The 19,186-nt window shown below is 41.4% G+C and overlaps 1 protein-coding gene across 2 annotated transcripts in view; it reads right to left on the reverse strand.

Moving 5' to 3' along the window:
* ERAP2 (endoplasmic reticulum aminopeptidase 2) overlaps positions 1-11,278 on the reverse strand; it is a 38,106-nt gene extending 26,828 nt beyond the window's left edge. Inside the window, exons 1-4 of one of the 2 annotated variants that reach the window (XM_046668630.1) lie at positions 11,146-11,278; positions 8,176-8,872; positions 4,356-4,494; positions 428-562 (exon numbers count right to left, since the gene is read on the reverse strand). In XM_046668630.1, the coding sequence (XP_046524586.1) occupies positions 428-562; positions 4,356-4,494; positions 8,176-8,732 (831 nt within the window). In that variant the 5' untranslated portion in view covers positions 8,733-8,872; positions 11,146-11,278. Of the gene's footprint in view, positions 1-427; positions 563-4,355; positions 4,495-8,175; positions 8,873-10,987 lie in introns of both variants that reach the window. The other variant, XM_046668629.1, reaches the window with a different exon arrangement.
* Positions 11,279-19,186: the final 7,908 nt, after the last annotated feature.

Raw genomic sequence — 19,186 nt, forward strand, 5'->3', positions numbered from 1 at the left:
ATGGCACCTCCATACTATACATATATATACATAGGGCTATAGTACTATGCAATTATAACTATAATATTATAGGAAAATATTTCCATTTAATAGCATTCAATTTTTATGGCATATTATGGTGAAAACTGAGTTAAAACAGTCATATAATATTTTGTGAAAAATATTTATATACAGTATATAGTTACTATGTACACTCATATACTAACATACATATAGAAAATATTTGGAAGGCTTACACTAATATTATTAGTAATTATATCTTGGTGATGGGACTATGGATAACTTATTTTATTTTTTGCCTTTCTCTATTTTGTAGAATAAGATTGATACTTTGATAATAAGGAAAAAAGCTTAAGAAAATAAAGAAGAGCTCATTGCCCTCAGGACACTATTCTGCACTGTGTATGGAATTAGAACTCAATCTCACCTTGACCCCTGATGAGGATGTGCCACTCACAGAGTTGAAGTCACAAACTATGTAGGCTACAAGATATGTACTCATTTTCACAGTAGTTTCAAAATGATCTTCCAAGAGGCCTCCTTCAAGTTCAATTGTCTTAACCTACAGGAAAGGAAAGAATCAGCATTTGAAAACTAGAGTGTTTTACAACAATGCCTATGACTTAAGTTGTAAACTAGAGGAAAGCATGACACTCTGAAGGACACTCGATGCCCTTAAAAGAGATCAATGGCCTGTCATAACATCCTGTAGCCTCTCCTCCCTTTCTCTTATCTCTGGACTTCCTCGAAGATCTAATGCACTACTTCTGGGATCCCAAAATAATGCCAAATCTTATTTTGTTGCTTGAAAGCAGAAAAAAACTTAGATGCTTCTACTTTCTTAAAATGCAGTAATCTCCGCGACTGGCACAATTTCAAATTCTGCACGTCTAAGGAAAAAGACCAGAGAATAGACTCTTTTCCTTTGTTTATGAGACAGTCAGCTCTCTGAATCCTGTGGTTTAGCATCCCTGGATTCAGCCAACCGTGGATTGAAATGTCTACCATGGTTGTGTCTGTTCTGAACACATACAGACTTTTTCCTTGTCATTATTCCCTAAACAAAACAGTATAACAATTATTTACGTAGTATTTACAGTGTATTAGATATTATAAGTAATCTAGAGATAATTTAAAGCATACAGGAGGATGTGCACAGGTTATATGCAAACACTATGCCATTTTATATGAGACTTGAGCATCCGTGAATTTTGGTATCCTGAGTGTCCTGGAACCAATCCTATGCAGATAACAAGGGACAACTATATAATAAATAAATGTCTGTTTCAGAAGGAAACAGGAAGCAAAGTTGTGTTAGATGCTTTGCATTAACTTTTAATCCTCTAATTATTTGTGTGTGAGGTAGGTGTTATTTCACCTGCGAGCAAGCAGTCTCAGAAAAGTTACTGAATTGCCCAAGATCACATGGCTAGTTTTACAGCAAGACCAAGACGTGGATGTGACCGTGTGACTCCAAAGACATTGCACATTCTTTCACTTGCTGTGTGACAGCTTGAGTCATAGTCTTATTTTATCTTTGCTCCATTGATTCAGCAATGAAAGCAGTCAGGCCAAGGAGGTCATTAGTAATTTAAGTTTCTGCCTATCTACTGAGGAAGCAAAAAGTTTTAAGCCTACAGACAGGTCAGTCGCATCCATCAAATTCACTGAGTAATTACTGAATTCTATCTTCATTTGTTCTGGATAGCTTGTCCCAGAGATGGTCTCTGCCATGGTACAAGGCCCCTAAATACTGAGTGGATACAGATCCAGTAACATGAAAATACCACTTTCTTCAAATTGGTAACAACTCGCAGACTAGTTTATTCCACCCTGGCCACTCCTTTCAAGGTGTCAGGCTTTTGGCAGTATTAACCAGGGCTTATTGAGCATGTTTTATGTGTTTGGATAAGATTGAAATTTGCTTTGGTGAGAGAAAATAGCTTGAAGTATTAACCATAAACTGCCTAGCCTACTTCAATGACAAATGTTCGTGCTATTAAAATTTACATAATTTAATTCTACAGAATTCTATCAAAAAGTCAATTCTTAAGTTCCAATAAAGCAGAATACACTGGCCAAATACTCTAAGAAAGGGAGGGATATATATGGGGCTGTAATTTTTATCTCTATACAGCAAATTAATTTTGCCCAACAACAATCTCTTTTAGGAGTCTGATTCAACCAGAGTTCCATGGGGACATACTCCTAGCAGAGGAGAGGGTTATGATGGGGACCAGTGATGGGCCATTATGATTATAGTCCTCTGATCAAACTCAGCAGCCAAACCATTTAGTCAAGTGTATGGAAGGAGGAGGAGGTAAGGCTGTGGGACTATGGGGAAATGAGAATCTGTCACACTGGACTGCTGGTGGCAGAGATGGTTAGGAGACAGACGGACATTCCCTCTGATTTCTCTCCCCAGAGGAAGATATAGCCCATGGAGGCTGAGTTTTGTTCAGGAACCTGGAGTGACCCATGTAGATTAACATTGGCCTTAAATGGAAGTGTATGGGGTGTTAGCGTAAGTTCTTCGGGATGGTGATGTAAGCTCCAAGTATAAAGCATTTGTTGCTAGACAAGGATCTAGCTGTTTTCTCAGTGTTGGCAGGACTCTGCTTGCAAAGCAAGTGTTACCAGCAAGTATGTGTTCCATTAAGGATGAAGGGGACAAAGAAATGCCCAAAAGAGATGTTGCCTCTGCTAGTGCTTGGGTGGCCACTTCACTTCCCTTAAATCTTGTATTCTTAACCATACAGATTGAGAACTTAGAATATATTGCTTCTTCCTACCAGTCCATAACCCATCTTAAGTGCTGTAATTACTATCCGGAGAATATAACTGTAGCGTTACTTCAGTTCTCCTTTTCCGGCTAACCATGAAAGCCTGGGCTGGGCATGTCAATGAGAAGCAAAAAGCTAAGCTCAGTATTGGCTGAAAAAGACACAATCCAGAGAACTGGTCCAGTTAACTGATTCAGGGTTGTATAAAATATTTTCAAAGTGTTCACTTATTTTTCTTAAATATGAGAAGTTACTGGATGTTTCTGAAGATAGAAAATTTAAATTCAAATATAATAACAAAATGGTCATTTGTGTTTGCATTGTATTTTAATTAGAAGGCTTTACTAACTGTATTTTTACTTTACCCTCCATGATTGTTCATTTGAAACATTACATTAATAAAAAGCTGCCAGAAAAGAGATTGAACTGTCCTTAAATGAACACTCAGTTGGAAAGAAGACTTGGAGTTAAGGTGGCAGATCATTTTACCTGAAAATAACTAGGCTAATTAAATTGCTGTCAGTATGACCATGGGGAAACTACGGTATGTATGTCACATGGAGTGTTGTCACTTTTCCCCTTGATCTGCTCTGCCAGTATTTCAGAGCATACTGTTTCCAGCATTAATCAGAAATCTGGGGAACTTCAGTGTCCAGCTTATCCGCTCGTTTCTCCGTTTCATCCACAGAAGGCAGTCACTGTGCAGGGCAGAGAGGAAGATGGGAGGGCCACTTGCTGCTTATGATGACCTGGCTGCTTTCTGTGCTGCTCGTCCTGCTGAAGTACTGTCAGGAGAGCCTCTGTTTCTGTCCGACTTTCCAAGCAGCAATGAGGAAATGTTTTACATCTTGTTCAACAACGCAAATAGCAAGCACATCATTAGTGAGCAAGTATCTTGTGAGGCTCAGGGTCTACTGTGTCTTTCAGAATCTCTGCATTTTGAGTACAAATTGAACCAAATAAAAGTTTTCAAAGGTCCCTTTCAATTAAAAAAGTGTATACTATAAAAAATAACTTTTAATGAGTAATTTTAAGAACTACCCATGAAACTTAAAAAAAATGATTTCTAAGTTCCATCATAGATGACTAGATCAGATTTTCCTGGGGTGGGGCCCAGGCGGGGTTCTCTAGATCCTTAGCTGTGGCATCACCTTGGAGCTTGTTAAAAAGTCGGAATTTTGAGTGTCACCCCAATACCTACTGAATCAGAATCTAAATTTTAACAAGATTCTCAGACGATTCATGTGAACATTAAAGTTTGAGAAGTACTGTTCTAGGTGGTTCTGAATTTCATCACTGGCCAAGTAACACTGATTTAAAAGAACACTGTTTCCATAGGAACACAAATAAAATAAAAATCACTTAAAAAAAAAACTTCTTGTGTAACCATGCCTCAAATAGAATGATGCTAAAATCTAGGTGGATTGAGGCTATTTTATGATACATAGACAGATTAAAAACAAATTAATGGCTTAAGACCTGAAAACAGAGGAAATATTTTTTAAAAAACACAATAAAGACCAAGGCTCAACTTGAGAGCAATTCCCCCAAAGTTTCTGAAAATGGCAATACCTTTGGCATGTTGGATAGCGCAATGTGTCTGCTCTCTCTTCTTATCTTGATCGAAAAGCTGGCTTTGAACAGTGGTTCATCAAAGCAAGGGAAGGCCATTCGGGCCTGGGTTGGCTCAAAATCAGTTACTGCAATTATTCTGTGAAAAGAAGACCCCCCGCCCCCGGCCAGAATACACAAATGAAATAAAAAAAAACAGAAACAAATTTGTACCTTCAGAACACAGCTTATCAAACCTGGAGGTAATATGTTTGATTTGTGACACTATAATCTTAGTGACTTCAGACTCTATTTTTGAAGAAAATGAGGGCAAAATTTTGCTTAGTAGCTGCTGATCATAAATAATGCACAGTGCTGGGCACTCTACTTACATGATCTCCTTCATGCTCATGTCAGACAAGGATATTGAGGCTCAGAGAATTTGAGTGAGCTTACCAGGATCCCTAGAGAGTAAATGGCTGAGACAGGCACGCCCAGTCAACTTGACCTCAAAATTGACTAGGAAATTAGTAGTTTGGTACCATCTCTAAACCTGAGGGAGCTTCAATCAGACATTTGAATAACTATATATTTATTCATATTTATACAATTGTATATTTATACAAATAATTGTATAATTATTTATAATAATATTTATATACAAGTGATGTCTTAGATAGTGTTCCCAGGAAGCAGACTCTGATTTATTAAGAACATACTGAAAAGAGAAACAGGAAAGGGAGTGAGGGACGCAGGACAGGGAGGAGGAAGAAGGCAGGCCGGCCGGGTCCCAGCTGCAGCCTGGTCCCCGGGGAGCTCTGGAATGGAAACTACACATTCCAGGTTTCCTTACTGGAGGCAAGGAGCTGGGCTTTCAGATTCCTGTATGGTTGTTGACTAAGGGTCTCCATGGAGGACCTAAGCCTCTAGACACTTCTGGCTCTCTCTGCTTACCAGCAAAGCCTCTCCAGTCTTCAGACTATAATAGATAGATAGACCCTCGGATGAATCTCTATGCTCATCGCTTTATGATGCCTGACATTGTGTAGTTACAGATCTATTCTTTGGGCTTAAAGCTTCAATTAAGAAGCAAATGTGGAGATTTTGATTGGGGGAGGGGAGAAGAGAAAAGCTAAGGGTCAGATAAAGAGTGAAAAGGGCCAAGAGGGGCTTCTCAAAAAAAGAAGGGCCATCAGGGTAATTTTGCTCCAATTTACTTTATTTCTATAAAACCCGCTGGAAAAGTGAGGCTGTGGGATCTAAATGATTTGTTTGGGTCCTCAGGGTATTACTTGGATCTGGTAGCAGGTCCCAGAAATGTAAAGAAATTCCAAGTGCCTGGAATGATTTTCACTAATGTGAAGTTTCAGTTATAGTTAAGACTTACATTGGAAAAGCAAAAACTTGAGGATTTGCTTTGGTACTTACACAATTGATTTTAGTTCTGCATACAAAGTAGTGACTTCCTGCTTCTCAGATAACTATTGTTGACTGAATTATTTTTGTATTTTAGGTTAAGTTGTATGTGTGCGTGTTTGTGTATTGTGTGTCACATGGTGTATGTGTGTGTGTGAGAGGCAGAAAGAGATCATGACATTCAGTTGACATTCTCCTGCAAATCATCCTGCATGTTAGACCTACTAGGTGACTGTGTGTGACGAGAGCTGACTAATCACTCATAAGAAGAGTCAGAAATAGCCTGCAGTTCATTATGGGAGGCATAATTCTTACTCCAAAAAAATCTCCCCCTCCAGTCTCCCAAAATTACACCCTTAAAATGTATTTCCCTTAGGTGGACATTTTGTCCCTTGAAAAAATAAAAATACCCATCACTGGCCACAGGGTGCGTAGGTGAAAAGAAGTTGATAAGTTTCCTATCAGATACTGTGCTGGACCTGAGAACAGGCGCCTGAGAATCGAGGCTGCAAAATGGGGAAGCATCCCCAAGGGGAGGGAAAAGAGATGTGTCTGGGGAAGTGCTGTCCTAAGTGGACTGCTGGGGCTGTGAAGTGGGTGTGTGAGCCCCCAGAGGGCAGTTAGCTCCTAAGGCGGGGAAGGGAAGAAGACGTATGTACATGTATGGACACCGCTAAATCCCATTCCCCTTCTTCAGTTCCAGCGGAATCCTGATTCTGTTCAGGAAGCCAATTTGCCCAGATAAAAGGATCCCTTCTTTAGACTCTCGTGCAATTGGTGGGCATATGACTCGTTCTGGCCTAGTTGAAGTTCTTGGGCGGGAAAGCTCTGTAAAAGGAGTCAGACTCAGCTGGAATGTTTCTTTTTGCCTTTTTCTCTCCCCTATTTCCCCCTTCTTCCTACCTGGAATATGGACTTGAGGCCTAAAGGTGTGGAAATAATCTTGTCTTAGGAGGAAAGCCATATGCCAAGGGTGGCTGAGCAGAAAGATAGAAGGAGCCCAGGTCCTGGATAACATGAAGAGCACTGTAACAAACCTGAGCTTCCCTGCATCTGGATTTCTCGCTGCGTGAGAAAAATAACCCCTATGTGGTTAAGCTATTGTATTTGGGTTCCTCCAACTGGCAATTGAATGCAATTGATGAAAGGTAGGAGAGCACTGAAACCAGGCTCCTCTTCCCTCCCACATGGACCCAGGCCCTGGACCACCAAATCATCCACTCCGCAAAGCATTCTTGATTCCTCTCTTTTTCTCACCTCACATAAGCAACATGTCCGCAGTTCTCTCTGTTAAACCCTCCAAAGTAAATGCCAAGTTCAATCGCTTCATTCTGTAAGCACCGCCACTAGCCTGGCCCAAGCCACCATCATTTCTTGCCTGAGCTGCTGTGATGACCTCCTAAATGATGGCTCTGCATCTACTTTTTCCTCTCTCTGTTGTAGCCTCAACACACACTTGATCCTTATAAAGCAAACATCAGATCAGAAGCTTCCAGTGACTTCCACTTGCACCTGAGTAAAAGCCTAAACTACTCATAAGAGTCTCTGTCTCTACATGATCTGCTCCCTTTCCTTCTCTCCCTGGCTCCCTCTCAAGCCACGCTGGCCTTCTTTTCTCAATCACTCCCACCTTTACAGCCTTTGCACTTGCTGAGCCATTTTCCAGGAACACTTTGCCCTTTGATGCCCTCACAATTGTCTCCTTTTTTAAAAAAAATTCAGGTCTCAGTTTCAATGCACCTCCTCAGCAAGGACTTCACTGATCACTCAGGCAAATTCGTCTCAATCCCCAGCTACACTTAGGCTCTACTGTAACGTCTTGTTTTATTTCCTTCATAGCACTTATCTCTTGTCTTGTCCATTTAATTTATTTTCTTGTCAAATCCGTATCTCACCAGTGCCTAGAACAGTGGCTGGCACATAGCATGTGCCCAATGAACATGAGCTGATCGAATAGACCATATTTCTCAATTCTCCAAACCGACTTGTTCCTTCCTCCTGGATTTGAGTCAAGCTGTTTCCTGGGCAATGTACGTGTTCTCACTTCCTCTCTCCCAACCCAAATCTCACTTACATTTCCTTCTAGTCCTAGATCAAGACTCACCTCCTTTGAGACGCCTTCTCTATTTCAGCTCTCTGTACTGACCATCCATTTCCCTAGCAGACACACATATCTGTCTTACCACAGTCACATACTGGCCTTTCCTCCTGCTCATTCTCCCTCCAGCTGTTTATGCCTCTACATCTTGTCTTCCCACTTTCACTGAGATTTCCTTTAGGAATCACAGAGCTTCTCCTTCTTCGCAGTTTCCCATAGTTTATTGGGTTTTTCATGAATGACTGCTGAAGCACACTCCTGGCAAAGAGCTGTACCCCATAAGGAAAGTATCATAAGAAACTAGAAACAGCTGGAGCAACATCTTACCTTGTTTCACCACCAAGAGTTCTATACGTGCTTTTATAAAATCCTTCAAAACCATCAGCTAACTTGGCCTGGAAGTCAATAGTCACATAGTATCTCAGGTCAGCCATAAGTTTCTCTGGAACCAGCAGTGCAATTTGTTGATGAGCAGGATAACTCAAAACAGTCAGCTTTTTTCCTGGTTTCCTATATCTCACATCTTCCTCTGACTGAAGGGTAGCATTTGTGATTTCAAGATCTGTGCTGTGCAAGATGATGAATTGGGTGGCATCTCTGACCAAGACTTCAATCTTCTCAGATGCAACAAAGTCCAGGGATGTGAGATTTGGGTGGACAAAAAGGTCATAGTGGAGAGGAGTGACCACAGTGGGGAGCCTCAGCTCATGCCAAGGAAATGGTTGCCCATTGGTGGCTACTGGGAAAGTCCCAGCATCCTTATTGAACTGATCAATAGATGGCGTTGAGAAGTAAGAACAAATGCACATTTTGGGCAGGATGATTGCTGAGCAGTAAAATCCTATGTAAATATTAAATATTAGTTTTCTGCATGAATTATCCATTGCAGAAGAATGGAATACTAAATCTATTCTCTAAAAGACAAGTTAATATCCAGTCCAAATATCACAGTTTTCCATAATACTGCGGTGGCTCCAGTTACGTCACACAGGATATGAATAATATGTTTCAATAAATAGATAATCTAGAAGAAAAAAAAACTGTTTATAGCATGAAGAAAAAGATTTCAATATATAAATAAAATCTTAAAAAATAAAAGGATATACGTGAATGGGGAAAATCTGCTCTCTGTCAGAATCAGGCAAGTATCCACAGAATAAAGCAGAAATTGAGCTGTCATCTGAGTACTACAAATAAAAATCCTTTAGGGGCCGGCTCCGTGGCCGAGCGGTTCAGTTCGCGCGCTCCACTGTGGCGGCCCAGGGTTCGGATCCTGGGCGCGGACATGGCACCACTCGTCAGGCCACGTTGAGGCGACGTCCCACATCCCACAACTAGAAGGACCTGCAACTAAGATATACAACTGTGTACGGGGGGGTGGGGTGGGGTGGGGGGGGGTGGGGGGGGGGTTGGGAAGATAAAGCAGAAAAAAAAAAAAAAAAAGATTGGCAACAGTTGTTAGCCCAGGTGCCAATCTTTAAAAAAAAAAAAAAAAATCCTTTACAGCTCAAATGAAAGGACTCTGCCTTAAAATTTCCTCTCTGCATTCCTGTGCAATATGCAGAAGGCAGTGTGTAAATTCATTGCACACTGAATGTTTTTAACAGTGGCTACATCATTTTAAGAGTATGCCTGGATACCTGAAAGGAAACTGCCCAGGCGTCTCCATTTTGTCTTAACAAGTCATGAAGAATATTCTGTATTCTTTGGATACCAGATATTACTGTTATTAATAGCAGTGAACTTTACCTCTTGTAATAAATAACATCATCTGAGTGGCCTTATTCTATGGCTGCTGAAGTAGAAGATGCTAGTCAAGCTAAGTATTTACCTTCGGTTTATTTCCAATATATCTAAAGCCATGGAAACAAAATTTGAGTTTATAATATTCTAACTGAGAATATTCAAAAAATTGTTTTGGTCTTCCTAATCTTAGGCTGCCTTTGAAAATACAAATTACACTGAATTCACTGCCTTTGTAAAACAGAACTAAGACAATTTCTTCTTATTGGAAGGTTAATGCTACAAAACATACAAAATTAGGACAAACAACATAGTTAATCTGGTTGATTCAACTCTGACTCCCACCCTTCCACCTGCCTCTATTTACTTGCTCCCTGCTCCAAATTAAACCCATGAATGGTTGCCTTTTCTTTTAGATCATTAATATGTTCTTCAGAATTCATTATCTGAACAATTACTTCAATTTTAAATTTGCAATATTAATGCAGATCAACAAGTATTGTTAAAGAAACAAACAAAAAAAGAATAAAATAACGATTATATAACAACACTTCTCCCTCTTTTTCAGACAAGTATTAAATTACTGCTACCCAATCTCAATGTTCCAAGACCCTCTGACACATAAAACCAGAACTGGTCTATTAGCTTGAATTTCTGATGGTTTGAAAAATAAAATTGCTTATTTGTTAGTCCTGAGCTTGGGAATCAGAACGCCTGGATTCCAATACTATCTCCGTCATGTTTACCTGAACGATCTTGGGCAAATTTATTGATTTTTTGAGCACCAGTTTCCTCATCTATAAAATAGTGTAATAATTATACTGTCCTCACAGTATGAGGATTAAATAATTCATGCGAAGAATTTGGCAAAGCACAGCAACTAGCACACAGGAAGCATGTAATGGATGTTAAATATTAAATTCTTATTGTGATTATTATAACACATCCTCTGGCCTAAATTGAGGAGTAGTTTTGCCACATTTGTAGCTGACACACCCAAAGAAAGGTGTATTCTTTTGGTAAGAGTGGAGAGAAAGGCCTTGATATTTGCATATATAGTCTTTAACTTTAGAACTGGCAAGGACTTTAAAGGCCAGTTAGTACAAGTCCTTTGTGTCCAGATAAAGAAACTGAGGGCGAGTGGCTTTCCCAGCGTCAGACAGGCAGTTTGAGGCAGCATCAGGCCTAAATTCCTGCCCCCTGATCCCCCGGCTAGTCGTGCCCCTCCCCCAACTGCACCACGCCTGCGATAGCATTGCAGCGAACAAAACATTCTGGGAATGAAGACACAAGACCCGCAACAGACATTTGGAAAAGGCTGAAAGATCTCCAAAGGAAAGTGAGTCAGTTCAACAGAGAGATTCTTAAGTCAAATCCTATCCTTAGCTGCACTTACCTTCCAACACAGTAGGGCCACAGTCAGCCCCTTTCCCAGACCCTCTGCTTAGATTATAAAACCTCCTCAATACAGTAGTTTCATACCTTCAGTTCAGGTCATTCTCACCAAAAAATTCTGATTTTAAGATAAATTCAAGAGAAATGTTAATGTGTTACCTAGTCCACGCCGTTGCAGGTTTGAATGAAAGGGAGTTTAATTTTGCTTTCACTTTCTGTTCTGGTGAGGCTCGGAGCTCGGCACACTTCCTGATTATAGCACTAGCAGGTTCATTAGCATATACAGAGGCGTAAATGAAGCTTAAGACAAGCTTAGTCCAAAAAGCATGAAAAATTAACAAGTGGCTTAGAGTAAAAGCCACACCATGCAAGGCAGGGCAGGACTCCAGCATCTCGGTGGCTGCTCTGCTGTTTTATCTTCCCTACCCACTTCTCCCCAGGTGTAAAGAGCCTAGTCTGGACTTTTTAATGCCAAGTTGTTTTAAGGCAGGACTTTGAATTCCTCACTGTGCTGTGTCCTTATGGCCATGACATCTAACCTCTGTCCACCCACTCCTGAAAACATCACTCCAAGGCTACCAGTGGCCTCCCAGTGGGTGTCTATGGCCCTGATCAGAGGTGATTGTCCCTGGCTTTTCCATATCTATAACCTCTTGCTTCATGGGCATCAAGGGACTGTCTCCCACCCTCGTCTCTCCATCTTTCTATCTGCCAGGTCTAGCTGGGCCTCTTCTTCCTCACCACCCAGGAAGTGGGCCTTCCCCAAAGATGAAACCTCTGTCCTCTGCTCTTTTCCTTCTTCGTTCTTTCCCTCAGAGAGTATGTTCAAGTGTAGAGATTTCTCATTTATCCGCCTTCTTCCCCCATTTCTCTCCCCTGATCTCTCCTTCCAGGCTTCTGCTCCTACAGTTCCATTGGCCTGATGGGCTGTCTTTTCATGGGTGTCCTTCTAACGACCCACACAATGTCTTCTTTCCCCAGATTGCTTCCTTTTGCTTTTACTTTACCTGCTTCAAGCCTTCCTCCATTATCTATGATGGGACCATACAACTATTTTGATTCTGCTCCTCTCCAGTTTGTTACCAAGTCCTGTTGATTCTTCCTTTTTAATCTCCATTTATCCAACTTAAAAACCCCCACAGTCATCAAAGCAGTCCAGGCCCTCATCATTCCTCACAAAGGCCTTCAAACAAGACTTGCTGTCTTCTCAAGGCCTGGCCCTGCGGTCCACTTGTATGACACCAGCCAGCAGATTAATTCTCTGAACTACTGCTTGATCATGCCGCCCACCTGATCAAAACCTTTCCATGGTTTCTTCCTGTTTTACAAGAGGAGCAATTCCCTGTGTGGAGACCGTGGGTGGACAACTGGTATCCTATGGGCCACACGAAACTTTTCATGCTCTGTCTGGTGTTTGGTTTAGATCCTAGTGCATTAAAGGGCAATGCACCCCCACAAGTGTTATTCTTGAGTGAAAAATGACGAGCTTAGCCCTTCTTGTCTATAAACCTCTTCATACACTGGTATTCATACCTTGTCCTGCTGGGCATTCAAGTTTCTTTGCTGTGCCTTTGGCTACAGTTTCAAATACTGCCATGATTAGATCCTAGTTCACTCTCAAGGTTTAACTTCTTTTCTCTTTATAAATTTTATCATTTCAACCTGGATGAACAATTTGATAAAATAGAAGGAGCAAAAGCCGAGGAGGTAGCCTGCACCTAAGGCCAGAGGCACAAGGCTGAATGGGGTCCCTCAGAGAGGCATTTCATGTAGTTAGAGGGGCACCATGGGGTAGAGAGGGGATGGATGGAAATAGCTAAGTGAGGGAAAGAACACAAAGAAGAGGAGGCACCACAGGCCAGCCCTTGGACATCTAATTGTGTGGCAGGGGGTGGGAAGGGATGAAGGAGGCATAGGAAACTGGCGTAGTTCCGTGACCTTCTTTGTCACAGGCCCCAGCCCAGTTGTGACTGTGTGTTCTCAGAACTCTCTCCTGCCTGTTAGCACAGAAGTGATGATGGAGAATGAGGAAACAGGGCCATCAGATTAACACAGAATCCTAGAAGAGAAAGTTGAGTAGGGTCCACGTGGCTTCATAGCTTATTATCTAAAACATTTTCATACCAAAAGGGGTTTCTAACTTTTTTTTTTCCCGATGAGAGAATTCACTTTTTTGGGATGTTTGTTGCTTAGGGAATTCACTGAGAGGGAATGTCTCACTGTTCCACTTCATCCTGGTCTTTGGAACTGTTTCTTGCTCAGAGACTTTCCTCACTGGCTCTGTCTAGAACAGTAGCATTCCTCCCTGAATCCACCCCTGCCAACACCCAGTGTTCATCCCCTTAGCCTGCTTTATTTTTTTATTTATTCTTAGCATTTATCAGTTCCTGATACTTCACTATGTATTGATTGGTTTGTTTGTTTTATGTGTCTCCCCACTAGAATGTAAGCTCCTTGCAGGCAGGAGTTTGCCTGCTTTGCCCAGCACTGAATGCCCAGAGCCTAGAGCAGAGCCTGGCATATAAGAGACCCTCTGCTGAATGGGTGAATGCATTTTCAATATTTTTCTTTTTTTTCTTTTCAGATTGCCCTACGCTTGCTCCATGCTTCAGGCAGATCAGAGAACTTTCCATTTCTGGATGAGCTAGCACTTTGTCATCTTTACTGAGGCTGCCACTCTATGGGCAATGTATCTCTCTCAGTGTCCCCTGTGTAAACGTACTCGTCACAAAGAAATGGCCACCGCCAGGAAGTCACCTTGGAAGTGACACATGCTTTCTTTCCAGTCCCTGACCATAGGCACTTGTCTAATCAGTTGTATTGGCCCTTACCTTATGCTAACAGGTTTGTGCTTCATATCCTTCCTTAAATTATTAACTCCTAAGGGCTCAGGGCCAAACACTACACGGCCACCTCTTTCCAGCGCCTCTCAGAGTGGTGTGCACCTCGGAGGTCCTCAACAAACAGGTGAGAATGAATGAGTTAAAGTGAATTTTCCAAAGAGTTAAAATTGACTTATTTGTCAAAATATTCAAAGAATTTTACTAATTTTTAGTAGAAATCTTTCTCAAATGTATTGAAAATATTCCCGTCTCCTTAGGACGCTCTCAATAGATTGAAGTGTTAGTGACGCAAGTTTTTTGTTACAAACTGGACCTAGAATCAAGAGAATTGGGCTTAAAGTCACCATCTTAAAAGAGTCACTTCCTCGTTTCCAAATTAGAGGCAATACTTTCCTTAATTATTACCAAGGATTTTTCTCAATGTCAAAATGAATTTGAGATAATATGTGGAAAACAGTTTATAAATGATTAATAGACTCTAAAGTTGTTGCTGTGCATCAGTTACTTTGACAATAGTAATCATGATTATGCTAAGTTGTAATAAAGTGTTGACCTTGAGGCAAATGAGGTGTAATAACTGCATGTTGCGACATCTTTTTGAACTCTTGTGGGTACTGTACAAAGTTTCTTCCAGTTCCTCCATTATTATCAAATGTTTCTTTCCTTTCTGTCGTGTATCTTCAACCTCCACCCTAGACCTGTTTCAAGATTGTTCCTTCTAAGTGCTGCAAACTGAATAATTAGCAAATGAAGCTAGTTGCACATTATTTCAGGCACACAGATGCCTTAAAAATTACTTCCTAATGCTGCCTGTGTTGCAGGTGGCGAGATTTCAAGATAAACAAAATGATCAACGGCCCCGTAACAAATGAAACATTACTGAATCTCCTTCTCCCTTTTTGCTGTTGAGTTTCCTCCTCTCAACATAAGCCCAGCCTGGCCCTTGTCTGTTCTATGGGATCACCCTGAATGCCCAGCCAACTTAAGGTTTTAAAACCACTTCCTTTTCTCTGCCTTCCACTTCTTTTCAAAAGGATCTCTAAAAATCTGTTAAAAATACTTCCCAGAGTTATTGCTAAGTCTCTGTACATTTTCAAGCAAAATAGTTAGAGTCTATAACATAGTTTTAATATTTTTAATTTTAAAAAAAGGAAGTTTCTGATAGTACAAAGACCCAGGGCCTATGCAAAATATGAGGACAAGGAGAGGTAGAATTTACCTAAAAAAATGCATTCTGTAGCTTCTTTTAAACTCGTTCAGTTTCAGTAGAAAAGTAAAAAGCATAATGTCAGAAGTTTAAGTCGGTAAGTGACAGGAAGATAGTTTTTCAAAAATTGATATCTTTAGCATGCCTTCACAACATTTACTAAAAACGAAAACAGAAGAATGCAACAATAAAAGTCTTACATTGTTAAAGTAGAACAGAATATTAAGCAAAATCTGGCATTAGACAACGGAAATTGTACCACATTTTAAATTTTTGTTGAATAGCCAAATGGAAAGTTCTGGTGCTTCTGTCATTTTCCAGTTAGAGATTAGCTAAGGAACTGGTGACATTTTTAAACAGGAAAAATGGTTGCAAAATAAACCAGAATGATTCTGAGCTTGTTAAATACTTTATTTTGAAAGAAAATTTTTATGCTTTCAAGTGACAAAAGCAATTAAACCAAATCAGTGTTGCTTGGCTTCCCATTACTTAAAGATTGAGCTTAAAAGTCTTATAAGAACTTCCACTCTGGCCAAGATAGAGTAAGGACTAGAATTTATCCTCTCACTTGAAACAACAAAAAAAGTGGACAAAAGACAGTTTGCAAGACAATGGTCATCAGGCACCTGAAGGCAGCATTCCCCAAAGAGAAGGAAATGAATGAGGCCAGCTTACCAGTAACCTTGAGAGAGATCCTGCAGCCGTGCAGGGAGCGGGAACTGAGGTACAGCCCAGAGGACCTGTTGAGTTGAGGAGATGCAGCTGAGTCTGAGTCTGGGTGAGCAAGGAAACTAGAGTTCATAGGATGAATACCAGAGAGGACAGAGCTGCAGGGAGAGAGGGAGAGAGAGAGAGAGAGAGAAAGGAAGGAAGGGAGAAAGGGAGGGAGGGAAGGGGAGAGAGACAGATCGCTGTGGAGATCTGCTGAATGTTCTCGTAAGTATTCAGCCCATCACTGATAAGCACATGCATGTGCAGAAAATAGTGGAGCCAGAGGCTGACCGCTGGAAGGGGTTAGAGGTAACAGTGCCTTGTGCCCACACTGAGGTGTGTGGAAGTGGAAGGACCTATGCCCACCAGTCAGACTGGAAAACCTCAAGGTGGACAGCCCAACAGGTAGAGTTCAGAGGGGTCTTCCTCAGTAGCGGGGGGCAATTAAACCCAGATAAAGCACTGCTTCAGTGCCGTCTAACAAACCTTAACAGCAAGGTCCGAACGGGTCACACTGTTTCCAAGTAACTTAACTGTGTTCTAACACAAAGCTCAGGAATACGATAGCCAGAAAAAAGATCCATCACCCAACTAGGGAAAAAAAGTGAGTAGTGATTTTTTAATAAGTTGGGTCTTTTTACTCATTACCGAAGGGAGAATGTATACCATGGGGAACCCTGGGGCCTCTCAGAAAGGTGTCAGAAAGGACTTGTTATAGAATGGGTTGGGTGATTTGGGGGGCGCTTAATGACGCAGAGCTTTCTTTTGTTTTAGATGTTCTCAGGAAGTGGGGGTGATTCTATGACCGGGGTCTTAGTGAGGAGGGAAGATTAGACAAGGCTAAGGTTGTGAAACAGTAGCCCCTCCTATGGGTCAGTTGGGATACGGAGGTATTTGGCCATTTTTGCGGCTTGGACAATGTTTGTGTTTTGCCTGTGTTCAGACAAGACGACGGAGTCAGCTTGCTTTTGTCTTCATCCATCCTGGTCACAGAGTGGTCTTGTCTGATGGTGATGTCCTGTGAAATTGTTTATGTTCAACAGGAGAACACCAAGGCCTGGCTGTGAGCATCAGGTCAGCCCTTGGATGTCAGGGACTGCTCTCCTCTTGCTCATTACTCTCACTCAGTAGGTCTTGAACTCAGATTTTGTCTCCCTTGGTCCTGTGAGATTGTTCAAAGCTTAGTTCAGCCTCTCAGTTTCTTTTTCCAAACCTGCAAACGCCCCTGGTACAAAAGCATCCTTAAATGCCTCTTGGATTTCCATCCTCTCTAGAATCTTGTCTCCGTAATTCTTAGTCTTTGAAGCTTCAAAGATATTTTTGTATTTTGTCAGTGTTTACAGTTGTTTTCAGTGAGAGAGTAAGTCCAATTACATAGTGTGTCATTATTACAAGTGGAAAGACCTATCCCCTGCCCCTGTCCCCCCACAGATTTCCCTAAGCTTCAGAAAAGGTCTTCCTAGGCCTTTTGCCTGGACATTATCCTCATCTGCCAGAACCATTTCAGTCTGACTAGATGTCTGATCACCTTACAACAGCTCCACAAAATCGACGGGCAGACGATTGAGTAGTTTTCACCCAACTCATGCTTAGCCTTCCCTAACCCAACACTCATCACCTCCTGCAGCTCTCTCCCTGAACTATAGGGTGAATCATCTGACTGAGTTCTTTATACGCAAATGAAGCTACAACCGAGCCCTGACCACAGCTCCTTCTTCCGGCCAGATTGCTGCTCCTGTGACCCTCTCCAGTGGAAATTCTGGATCTATCTGTTACCTTCTAATAAATTTGCAAACTAAGTAAAAGTGAGTGGGTTCATGGTTATGCTTATGAAAATATGTTGAGTAGGCTGATTCTCAATTTTTATCTAAGAGGAAATGGAGGCTTTCTCTTTCCACTGATGTCCCTTGTTTGCACCTCCCTGAAGCCAATAATTGGTATAAAACTAATCAGTGTAGAGAAGGGGATGATGCATATGTCTTTTAAAATAAACAGCTATTGACCAGAGAAGCCATGGATTACAGGGTTAAAGCCATTTATGTGCTCTTTAACACTCAGCTCTCTGATTTTATTGAAATTAGCAAAATGGACTGGTCCTCTTACCCTCAGAGCAAAGCAACTTTGAGAAACCTTTGTTACAGATTTTAAATTCCACGTCAGTGTCATCTAGTAGCCACACACAACAAATTTCTTGAGAGAAGAGAGCAAAACAGTGGTAGCTTCATCTAGTGGTGACAAGTGTAACTGCAGAGTCATTTGTCATAGCGTTAACCCTTTAGGCAAACATACATCCTATGGCAAATCACACAATCTCAAAAGCAATTAGACAGGTTTGTCTAATGCACAAGCCAGACCCAGGATAATCAGATTTCTAGGTAGGCTTGGATTTCTGGTATGTGAAGTTGAGAACCAGGAGTCAGAACTCACAGGATTCCATTACTAAATCTAATTTGAGTACTTGAGTAACTATGCTTCGGAGGTATAGCCTTCATTATGTCAGCAGGGAGAACAGAAATGGAGGAATTGGCCTCTCTCCAAACGTATCCTGATTGGGTGCTTTAAAGTCAACTGCAGGGGCTGGCCTGATGGCACAGCCATTAAGTGTGCATGTTCCACTTTGGTGGCCTGGGGTTCGCTGGTTCAGATCCCGGGTGCGGACATGGCACCGCTTGGCATGCCATGCTGTGGTAGGCATCCCGCATATAAAGTAGAGGAAGATGGGCATGGATATTAGCTCAGGGCCAGCCTTCCTCAGCAAAAAGAGGAGGACTGGCAGCAGTTAGTTCAGGGCTAATCTTCCTCAAAAAAAAATAAATAAATAAAGTCAATTGCATCTTTTTAAAGATTTTATTTTTTTTCCTTTTTCTCCCCCAAAGCCCCCCAGTACATAGTTGTATATCCTTCGTTGTGGGTCCTTCTAGTTGTGGCATGTGAGACGCTGCCTCAGCATGGTTTGATGAGCAGTGCCATGTCCATACCCAGGATTGGAACCAACGAAACACTGGGCCGCCTGCAGCGGAGCGCACGAACTTAACCACTTGTCCACAGGGCCAGCCCCTCAATTGCGTTTTTTAATTAAAACTTTTCTACAAGACACAGATCTTGAATGATTTTCCTGAAACAATATTCACAGACTTTCCCATTACTTGGATAAGAATTTCACTCATTTAGAAGATATAATGAAGATGGAGGAGATAACGTATCAGTTCAAGGGGAAGGAACCCAGAGGGGCAGGGACCAGACCCTCATCATGGTAGTTATACCTGTTAAATATTGACTAAAAGACCATAGAAAGAGTTCCAGAAAGAGAGAGTACAAAAGGTAAAAAGCTAAAATAAAATATTAGCTTTAATCCAGGATTTGTTCTTAATGTTTTAAGCTCTCTGCTCAATTCCCAAATGTCTTTCAAATTCCTAGCTTGGATTTGCATATATCTATC

Source organism: Equus quagga, chromosome 7 (genome assembly GCF_021613505.1).
Source record: "Equus quagga isolate Etosha38 chromosome 7, UCLA_HA_Equagga_1.0, whole genome shotgun sequence".
Classification (NCBI taxonomy): domain Eukaryota; kingdom Metazoa; phylum Chordata; class Mammalia; order Perissodactyla; family Equidae; genus Equus; species Equus quagga.